The sequence below is a fragment of the Diplotaxodon limnothrissa genome, linkage group LG22 (genome assembly GCF_057381915.1).
Source record: "Diplotaxodon limnothrissa isolate DT_005_m linkage group LG22, D_limnothrissa_male_GT1.1, whole genome shotgun sequence".
Taxonomy (NCBI): Eukaryota; Metazoa; Chordata; class Actinopteri; order Cichliformes; family Cichlidae; genus Diplotaxodon; species Diplotaxodon limnothrissa.
The window spans coordinates 25,079,926-25,091,204 of record NC_140616.1 but is presented as its reverse complement, the minus strand read 5'-3'; the positions used below and the strand labels follow the sequence as shown (position 1 = coordinate 25,091,204).

Sequence of the window (11,279 nt, the reverse complement as noted above, 5' to 3'; positions counted from 1 at the left end):
TGTGTTTACACTCACTCTTTCAAATAGATGAAAGTAAAACACAGCAGAAAATCAATAAAGTCAAAGACTCAGCGGTCCTGTTGCTCTATTTTCACCTGTAAAGCAGGACTGAGGTAGGCGGAGGTTTACCCTGGTGCAGGTGTGCCGCAGCGGTCAGTGGAAGGATCCGCGAGTTTCTCTGTGAGTTTCCCATTACGTCGTTGCGCACTCGGTGCTTGCTCGGAAGTTTAGGGGTTTTTTTCGCTGTAAAAAGAAGTTTTCTTCCCACGCACGATGGACGCTAATGTTTTTGTCACTTTTTATGGAATCAAACTCAAAGTAAGGTCAGTACTTCCACGCTTTAAACGCTGCACGCTCATACTCTCTCCCACAATCGATATGTGATCCATTGTTGATCTGCACACAGCTGTTGTCACTAACGGCGCACTCGCTTACGTCACTGTCGTGAGACATTCTCGCAAAAAATCACAGTTTTAGTAACGCAGTGTTCCTACGGGAAAGTAACGGTAATCTAATTACCGTTTTGCAATAGTAATCCCTTTACTCGTTACTTGAAAAAAGTAATCTGATTACAGTAACGCGTTACTGCCCATCTCTGGTTGCTACTTTTGGTTTTGTGTTGTAGCAGGTCAGGTAATCATTTTGGGTTTGACTGTTGTGCTCCTTTGTGTTGGTCACATGTTCCTTTTTGTGTGTTCAGTGTGGCAACTTCAAATCCTCATGCAGGGGCATCCATGCTTAAAGATGCCAACTATAATGTGAACACTGTGCTTCTGTTAGCTTTTACTTTTATTTCAGGTTTGTGGGTCAAGGACCTGAAGGCTTCAGAGGGGCTTTTAATAAATTTAGGGGTCCTAGAGGAACCCTTTTGAGGGAGGATGTGTTACGTCCCTCTGCAGCCCCTAATCTCAATGTTTTCAGCTGGTGCTAATTGGCCACACCTAGTCAGGTGTGGATAAAAGCATACCTGAGGCAAGCTTCTAGGGAGATAACTTGTCTTTGCCTTGGTGGCACCAGCCATTTTAGCCAACCAGGCATTCCATTTTAAGAAAAAAAAAAAAAAAACCTCTTCTCACTAACACTCTGGTATTCATCTTTTTTTGTTTTCTTTTTTTTTTTTCTTTTTGTTGCCTCCTTTGAGCCGGGTCGTAACATCACCTCATGTTTTATTCTTTGTTGGATCCATTTCCTGAGCTTTTCAGACATTTTCCTGAACTTCCTGTGTTAAACTACGAGTGGCCAAATCCAGTCTGGCACATTCTTAAAAAGAAGGAATGCACAAAAGTCTGAAAACCACAGAAGACAAAGTGACAATGATGATGATTTCAATTCAGAATTCTTTGAGCATTTTGTCTACATTTCATCCGTTGCCGGAGCTGTGACCCCCTTCTCTGTACATGTTGTGCGTGGTATAGCTGAAGGCGAGCCACAGACCTTTGAAGTCAGTAATAGGCAATATAAAATAGGAGAAAAAAAAAAAAACTGGGAACATTTCTTCTGTTGTAAATGTTCTTTTTACTCACTGGCCTTATACATTAAATGTTGTGATAACCTTCCATCAGTTATCCTTAATGAAAACCACTGTAATTATACTAATGTCTAAATATTTTATATTGACATAGAGGGTGACCATATTTGAATATGGAGGGGGGGTTGCTTGTCAAATATCAAATATGTCTTATCACCAACAACATCGATGGTACACAAGCAAACAAAGTGTGATAACAGAAGTGTCCTTCTGTATTTGCTTTGAACCTGTGATGGTATGCAACACGGTGGCCCCCTGAGTCCACATTATTATAAACAGCTACATTTACTCTTGGTAGAAAAAAAACATTGAGATCATCAGGACAGGGATGGATCTGAATTCTGGGGTTCAGAGGTTTGGAGAAACTTTCTCTCTTTCATCACAGCTGAGCTGTCCTTTCAGGAACATCATCTGTAAGCTCATCGCAGGGAACAAGCAGGACTCTCCATCTTCACCAGCAGCTCCCTCAGAGGGAAATCTTTACAGCTCCACCCCAGAAGATGAACAACCCCCGGACTTCATGATTGTGACCTTTGCTTTGTGCAATGTTAGAACCTCAGAGGCTCTGGACTTTTACACAATGATGTTATATTCAGTCCTGTATCATGTTATATATTTCAATTTGAAATGATCCTCTCTGGTTAGTCTTGTATGAATGAGTCTTAATTACTTCATGGCTGCTAACACAACATTAGCAATGTTAACACAGTGTTAAATAATTCCAGATTAAAGTTTTTGGTTCAGCATACAAATGAAGACCTTTTATCTGTTACTTTTTTTGTTAATGTTGTCTCATGCCCTCTTCATGCAGCTTCATGCAGCTGACTACATTCAGTGTTAAAAACAGTCTGAGATCAGCAGCTTTCTTAAACAGCAAACTATTTATGCTCCTGAGTGTAAAGAATTTAACTGTTTGGCACCTTTGCTGCAAAAGAACAATTCCAAATAAGAAACCAAATTTACATCATCATTCCTCAGTTGTGAAAGAGACATCCCAACCAGCCACGGCAGATGGCTGAAGCCCTCCCTGAGCCTGGTTCTGTCTGAGGTTTCTTCCTGTTAAGAGTTTTTCCTTCCCACTGTCGCCAAGTGCTTGCTCACAGGGGATTCTCTAATTTTCGGGGTTTTCTCTTATAATAACTTGAGGCAATGGTTTCTTTGATTTAGAACCTTTAAACCATATAAATATTCCTTTTAATCTGCAGCAGTGATTATTCATATTTTTGCATAAACAAATTGGGGTTCCAATTAACTAAATGACACAAAAGTGATATTTCAATTACTAGAGTGATATTGTTAAAACATGTAATCAATACATAAAATTAAGGAATTTTTCCATCTCATGTCTCAGCATGAACCTATTTTAGCTTGTTAGCTGAGAGAGTTACAAAAAAGCAATCCTGGGAAGAAGGTTTTACTGACAACTTTAAGAGGGAGCTATGGTATCTTACAAAGTAGCTTTGTAAGTGCTTACATTGTAATGAATTGTTATTAAAAAGTCCACTAAGCCCACATCACCGCTTCTATGTTGACATGAAGAAATATAATGCAAATTGGCATTGAAGTTACTTTTTTTGTTAGGGAGGATTTGTTTGTTGTTGAGTGCAATGTTAAACTAAATTCTTTAAAAATCAAAAAAATGCAAGAACATGTTACTTTTTCTCCAAAACTCACAAACCAATCCCTCTGGGGTAATTGCATTGATAAACCCTTTTGCAAGAATATCAGATTACTCAATTAACTGGTTAAAATCTACAGTCCTTCCGATTAATTGCTGCTTCCATAATTATTCTTCTACTCCCCTGCAATCTGGAAATATAAAATATTTAGGTATTAATGTTTCTCCCAAGCTTGCAGATCTAACTAAATTAAACCATATCCCACTTTTAAAGAAAGTAGAAGGTGATCTGGCTAGATGGAAATGTTTACCCATATCACTCATGGGAAGGGTTGCCGCTATAAAAATGATGGTCTTACCAAAAATAAATTATTTATTCTCAATGATCCCAACGAAACCGCCACAAGATTGGTTCAGATCTCTAGATTCATATATGTCTAAATTCCTTTGGAAAGATAAACCCCCACGTATAAGCTTAAAAACACTACAAAAGACCAAGGATAAAGGAGGATTAGATCTACCTAACTTTCAGCACTACTTCTTAGCCAACAGGCTTCAATTTATCTCTGGATGGCTAAAACCACTTGCCACTTGCCCCTCCCTTCCTTCCCTCCCCATCTCTAGCTGCCTCCCTCTTCCCGCTCCACCACAATGACCCACGCATGCAGGGCCTTGGGGTGAAAGTGTGTCACCAGGGTGCAGGGGAGGCATTCCCCCACCACTCCCCCTGCCAGTGGCAGATGCCCTCAGACATCAATGCATTGGTGGTTCTTGGTGTCCGGGGATGGGCGTTCAGGTACTCACCAGCTCACTCCTGGTGGCTGCTTGTCGGGGCCTGGAGCCTGGGGCTAGCTTGGGCCCCTTCGGGGAGTGGGGTGCCCTCGGCCTCTGGGCCTGGGGCTCGGTCACTCTGGCACAGCTGGCTGCCGTCACTGCAACCCCCCCTGGCTTCTGCTCCGCGGCTGTTGAGTGACCCCTCATCTGGGGCTCTCCTCAGCTCTTTTCCCTCCGTTGGTCTTCCTTGGTCTCTCGTGCTCTGAGGGTCTCTGGATGTCTGGATGTCTCTTCATGCCCTGGAGGACGGGGCTATGGCTCCCCACACCCTCTAGCAGATCATCACATGAAGGAACCTTTTGAATACAAGCGCGCTCATGGTCACAGGTGTACACACGGGTGCTCACACACACAAACTACACCCTTTTTGGCTCCTACCTCAAAGCACACTGTGTGCTGTCGATCTTACGTGCTGCACAATAATTAATATTTAGTATCTACTGTTAGCTAGTTTATTGCGATGGTGTTGTATTTGTTATGTTGCTCTTTTTTGTTTGTTTTCTCTTCTGTTTTTTTTAAATTATCTCCATACAGGTGATCCAGGTGTTTTGTTTGCTTTTCTTTTTTTTCTTCTTCCTCCCTTTCTCACCATCTCTTCTCCCCTGTTTTTTCTTCCTCTCCCTCTCTTTCTTTCATTCTTTCTCCCTGTCCTATCCCCCAGTCATGTCTGTCCCGTCTGTAACAACCTAAAATCAAATCAAATAAATACATAATTATAATAAAGGTCAATCAAATGGACCAATATGGCAAGGCCATGATGATCCACTTGGTAAAGTAAATCCACTTGGCATCTTTCTTGGCCTTCAGAAAACAATTCTGATGGCTAAAGATCCAAACGGGACAGGCAAAAAAAAAAAGAAAAAAATCCAAAAAATGATTTAATATGAAGGTAATACGAGCAGAGAGCACAAACATGTTGAGGGATTAGAACAGCTCGTTTTATGGCCGTTTTTTTTATTTTAACAGCTTGCTTATTGTAAACTTAATTTTTCGCGAGATTTTCTTTTTATTAATTTTTTTATTCTTAAAACTTGACCACAGCAGCAGCAAATCACGTTATAAGAGGTAAAGCTTTGATACAGCACTTTAGTCATGGGTCCTTGTCCCATGTAGTGGGTGGCAATATGACCTTTTTGTAGTTTGAGGAGAAATCTTTCCATGACGTTGGGTGGTTTTCATCGTCACCTCCTTCACTGACACGTAGGGTCCTGGAAGGGTCATTTCTAGGATGACTTAATTCCCTTTATATTCTCTCATTAAGATCAATTTTCAAAGAATATGAAATTTCATTTCACTGTTATGCTGATGACTCATTGATCTATCTCCCTCTCAAAATTAAATAAATAATCATTTTGAAACCTGAATGAGCAAAAAACACAAGTGGTAGTATTCGGGCCTCCTGACCCTCCTCTAAAGGTGGAAGCTTCAAGTTTGATAAACAAATAAAAGCTGTTAATAAAGCTGTTGATAAACAAATCAGAGCTAGTTTCTTCAAACTGAGGTTCCTTACAAATGCTAAGCCCTTTCTCTTTTTTGCTGGCTTTGAGAAAGTATTTCATGTTTGTATTTTATCCAGGGTTGACTACTAAAATAGGCTATGGCCACATAAGACCATAGTCCCATTGCTTTGGCTTTTTTGATGTGTTTAAGAGGTGATTTAAAATTTTTTATGACTATTTATTGTTTCTGAGTCATCGAATACATCATCATCTCAACCTTCTTGATCTTTTAACTACACACTCTCCCAAAATATCACTGAGGTCCTCTGACCAGATGCTTCTGCATATACCTGAGATCGGGCCTTTGCTGTAGCTGCCACTGAACTTTGGACCTGCTTGCTGCTTCACATCAGGACCTGACCATTGTCTTCAAAACCAACTTAAATTTTTGTTTTACATCACCGGGGCTGATGCTTGTTGTTTATATATTTGCTTACAAATAAAATGACTTAAAGTAATGTTCGGGAACAGAATTAAGTTTTATAGCATTAAATGTTGACACAGCTTCCATCAGTTATTTTTCATAAAAACAGCTTGTTTATTTCAGGTCAGTCACCTTTCTAATTATGCTAAAATACTATATAATACTATATTGTATTGGGATAGAGGCAGAGCATATGTGAATATTTGGGGGAGGAAGTGTACAATGTGACTACCATCTTGTCATCGACTACACAAAGTGCAGAAGGTACAAACAAACCTATTTTATTATTATTATTATTATTATTTCAACAAATCATTCAGTGGTGACTATCAAAAATATGAAGAAGGCAAATGAAAGATGATGATAGAGTTGTAGTTTTGTCTTCCAGCCAGTAGATGGCAATCACGCTCTTATAAAAGCTTGACATCCCCTCCTACAAACCATAAGAAAAGTAACTGGGTATTTTTCTTATCCGCTGTTGCTTTGTGCGTCCAGTTCAGTGACCGTCCAAACTGTGAATCTCAAGTTAAAGCCATGGCCAAGGACATGACTCTGCTGTGGGGGACCGGCTCTCCTCCCTGTTGGAGGGTGATGATCGCTCTGGAGGAGAAGAGCCTGCAGGGCTACAACCAAAAACTGCTGTCCTTCGAGAAAATGGAGCACAAGTCCCAAGAAGTGTTAGATATAAACCCCAGGGGACAGGTAGGGAGGAGCTTTTAGCACACCACCCCTTATAACTGACACAACACTTGACTTTGCGCCATAATATTATATAACAATCTCACGTTAACGTCACGGTTATAAACGCTGATATCGGCGCTTTTGTGCTGCAGGACGGTTAACGGATAAAGATGTGCAGGAAAACACTTCAGGACACGCCCTGCTGCACCTGATTGGACGAACATTTCTCGTGAGCTGACACGTGTAGAAATGAGCACGCGAGTTTGAAGCCGAACTGCACCAACATGGCGGCTCGTTTACGTTAGAGAAAAGTTAACGGAAATGTGTTTATGAAAGCATCTGAGGCGAGAAATGCACCGTGTAGCTGTCTTCATTTATCATAAAAACCGACTAGTTTAAAATGTTTAAATGCATATTAAAGCTTTAAGATAACCAGTTTGAACTTGACTAGCATATACTAGCACATTTCCATCAGACTTTAAATGCGTCTTATTGAATTTATTAGGGAACAGCACAAAAGCAGGACAGTGTTAAATAAAATGTAGAAATGAGGGGTTGTATCGTTGAATATGGGCTCTTGAATATAACCTGCAGCTGACTAAGTGTAGTAAAATAAGCAGTTTAATTTACATCTTTACACTTTCCAAATCTCAGACTGGAAACTGGCCTTTAACCATAAATACGGGAAACACTGCAGAGTGTTATTTTATCCCAGTAAAGTTCTGTTAAAATAAGTAATCAATTTTTTTTAATTGTATTTGTTTGATATACAAACGGTTAACCTAATTAACACCCAGTAGCCTTAGCATTAAAACCTGTTATACAGTACCTAATGACAGTTTTCTTGCTGACACTATTATAATTTCTTTTTCAGCTTCCCACTTTCAAACATGGAGACAATGTCATCAATGAATCTTACGCAGCCTGTTTTTACCTGGAGGTGAGAACGTCATTTTGACAAAATATTCACTCACACTGAATGCAACATCACAAAATGTGCCCCAGTTAAATGTGTGTCTTTTCCTAATGTCTTGCAGAGCCAGTTTAAATCCCAGGGAACCAAACTGATCCCAGATGGCCCAGCAGAACAAGCTCTGATGTACCAGCGCATGTTTGAGGGTCTCACATTCTACGAGAAACTCAGTAAGTGTTATCTGTATTTTCAAATCCTGATTTCTCCTTTTATTAATTATTCCTTTGAGCCTCAATTCTCTCAAGGAACTTAGGAATGCTGCAAAATGCATATCTCAAATTTTAAAGGAACCATTTTTAATCAGAGTATTGCATAAAGTCAGTTACACTTGTAGGATATTGATCTGGTCAGTTTAGTAGCAGAGGTTTTTTTTAAATCAGTTTCAGCTGCTTTGCTGTTGATGAATTTAACTGTTCACTGGTTTTTTTTTCACTAGTTTTGCATTTCGCTGGGGTCATTATCACTACTGCTAGTATGAGCTGATACCTGGACCCTAGAGGTAGCCCAACTCCTCCAGGATAGCACATCAATGCAAAACATTGACAGAAGGTTTGCTGTGTCTCCTAGCACAATCTCAAGAGCATGGAGGAGATTCCAGGAGACAGGAAGTTGCTGTAGGAGGCCTGTACAAGGCTGTAGATGGTCCTTAACCCATCAACAGGACCAGTATCTGCTCCTTTGTGCAAGAAGGAACAGGGCAAACACTGCCAGAACTTGAATATGACCTCCAGCAGGACACTGGCATGAATGTCTGACTAAACAATCAGAAACTGACTTCATGAGGGTGGCCCCTGTCCTCACTGCCTGACGCCATGGAGCCAGATTTGCTTTTGCCATAGACTAGCAGAATTGGCAGGTTCATCACTGGTGCTCTGTGCTTTTCACAGATGAGAGCAGGTTCACCCTGAGCACGTGTAACAGACGTGGAAAGGGTCTAGAGAAGCACAACTGTGCCCGGCCTCATATGATGAGAGTATGCAGGGAGTTCATGGAGGATCAAGGAATTGATACATCAGCTTGCCCTCACACTCATCTGACCTAAATCCATTTCAGCACCTCTGCACACCATTTTGAGTTGCTGCTTTGACATTTCAGTAAAATGGACTAACCTGCTACATCGTCGTTTTCACTTTGGTTTTCAGGGCATCTTTGAATTCAGCCCTTTGTAGCTTGGTGATTTTAATTTCTGACACATTTTCCTCCCTATCAGTGTAGATATCAAGCATGTTTTTCCCATTGAGACTGAGGTGTTTTCAAAGTGTTCCTGTAATTTTTGAGCAGTGTATTTCATTGACCATATGTTTTTTTTAAATTTCCAGATTTATCACTAAGTGCTGATATTATGTGAATATGTTAAAGTCAAGTGTGCACAACAATCTTTTGTTACACAAACAGCACTAGAAACAGTGCTGTAGCTCTGATGTGAAACCGTCTAAATGTAATTATTATGATCTCTGTCGGCTCACTGAAGTATTTTTGTCCTACAGCGGCCACCATAGGGACGATTATGCACTTGAATTGGGAGGGGTACGAGAACAGTTTTCAGTTGCAATCTGACATCTAGTGGTAACATTTTGCATCTGTAACGCTAATATTTTACGTATAAAGTTTTGTGTTTTCTCAGATGCAGTTATCTACTATGAGTGGTATGTCCCTGAAGGTGAGAGACATGAGTCGGCTCTGAAGAGGAACAAAGAAGCTCTGGTCACTGAACTCAAACTCTGGGAGAGTTACCTGCAGAAGGTATGTGCATGAACACACAAACTCAGACAGACTCGGCCTGCTTTGATTTGTTCCAACTGTATTTTTTATTTTATTTTTTTAAGCTGGGCTCAGGCTCTTACCTGGCAGGACCGTCTTTCACGCTAGCAGACGTGGTCGTTTTTCCAACAGTTGGCACTCTCTTCAGGTTTGGGTAAGCACGCAGAGGCTTTTTGCATTTCCATGTGGTCTCATCAGTAAAATGAAGGATGATCTGTAGACACGGGACTTGAAAGTCTTCTTAATTCTGATTCGTAGGTTGTCTCCAGAGCGTTATCCTAAACTGGGAGAGTACTACAATCTGCTGAAGGAGAGACCCAGTGTCAAAGCCAGCTGGCCTCCTCATTGGTTGGAGAACCCCAAGGGCCAAGATACACTGAAAGACATCTGATATTCATACACAGATGTAAACATGATGCTGCATAATGACAGAGCAGCTTTTGTTGCCCTTATGCATTCTGTGTATATCTAACAGCAGTTTCTGGTTACTCATACATGTTCAGCTTTGTCTAATAGCAGAATAACTCAGTCACACTATCGTAAAGTAAAGAACTAGTTTTCCCTGCTCAAAGCTAGCTCAAATGCTTTGTGTTTCCATGACTTTGCATAGTTCAATAATGCATCCTTTCCACAATTTGGCATCTTTTTTTTGTCTTGTCAATAAAAAAAATGTGCATTAGCTTTGTAGAGATGTTTTTCTTTTGTATGTTTGAGCACTGATTCAAGACTTGCACATTTGTAACAAAAAATCCATACACATACAAAGTCACCTCATGTTTTATTCTTTGTTGGATCCATTTCTTGAGCTTTTTAGACATTTTCCTGAACTTGCTGTGATAAACTATCCATCCATCCATTCGCTTCGGCTTATCCTTTTCAGGGTCGCGGGGGGTGCTGGAGCCTATCCCAGCTGTCATAGGGCGAGAGGCGGGGTACACCCTGGACAGGTCGCCAGTCTGTCACAGGGCTAACACACAGGGACAGACAACCATTCGCTCTCACATTCACACCTAGTGACAATTTGGATTATCCAATCAACCTATCCCCACAAGCGGAATGTCTTTGGACGGTGGGAGGAAGCCGGAGTACCCGGAGGGAACCCACGCAAACACGGGGAGAACATGCAAACTCCACACAGAAAGTTTATATATTTTATTTATTGTTGACTATTTAATTTGTAAAATATGTGTATACACACACACACGTAGAAAAACATTTAGTATACACATCCAGAAATTTTTTTATTTTTTTTTGCATATACTATTATACATTGTGCATATATTTATTAGTTTCAGATTTAGCCATTCGTATATTTTGCCTGTTTATGTTATTGTATTTTGCACAACTCTGTTGCTTGTGAAGCTCGCACACAAGAATTTCACTCGCATGTGCTGTACCAATGTACCTGCACATGTGATGTGACAATAAAAGTGATTTGATTTGAAAGACCCCGGCCTGATGTTGGAATTGAGCTCAGGACCTTCTTGCTGTGCGGCAACGGTGCTAACCACCGTGCCGTGTTAAACTACGAGTGGCCAAATCCAGTCTGGCACATTCTTAAAAAGAAGGAATGCACAAAACGCCTGAAAACCACAGAAGACAAAGTGACAATGATGATGATTTCAATTCAGAATTCTTTGAGCATTTTGTCTACATTTCATCTGTCGCAGGAGCTGTGACCCCCTTCTCTCCTCTGTACATGATGTACGTTGTATAGCTGAAAGCGAGCCACAAACCTACAAACTCAATATGTTATAGGCAATATAAAATATGCAAAAAACAATTTGGGAACATTTCTTCTGTCTTAAATTCTTTTATTCACTGGCCTTATACATTAAATATTGAGATAACTTTCCATTCTAGTAATATTTAAATATATTATATTGTGATAGAGGTTGACCACATTTGAATATGGAGGGGGGGGGGGGGGCAGGGAGTGTCTCCTGTCAAATATGATTGTT

General features: G+C 40.4%; 1 protein-coding gene across 1 annotated transcript; it reads left to right on the top strand.

The window, feature by feature from the left end:
- Positions 1 to 6,349: 6,349 nt before the first annotated feature.
- LOC146609995 (glutathione S-transferase A-like) lies at positions 6,350 to 9,952 on the top strand. The gene is made up of 6 exons (XM_085346556.1): positions 6,350 to 6,605; positions 7,459 to 7,524; positions 7,622 to 7,727; positions 9,182 to 9,300; positions 9,384 to 9,472; positions 9,577 to 9,952. Exons 1-6 carry the CDS (start codon positions 6,438 to 6,440, stop codon positions 9,707 to 9,709), a joined length of 681 nt encoding a protein of 226 aa, XP_085202682.1. The 5' UTR covers positions 6,350 to 6,437; the 3' UTR covers positions 9,710 to 9,952.
- Positions 9,953 to 11,279: the final 1,327 nt, after the last annotated feature.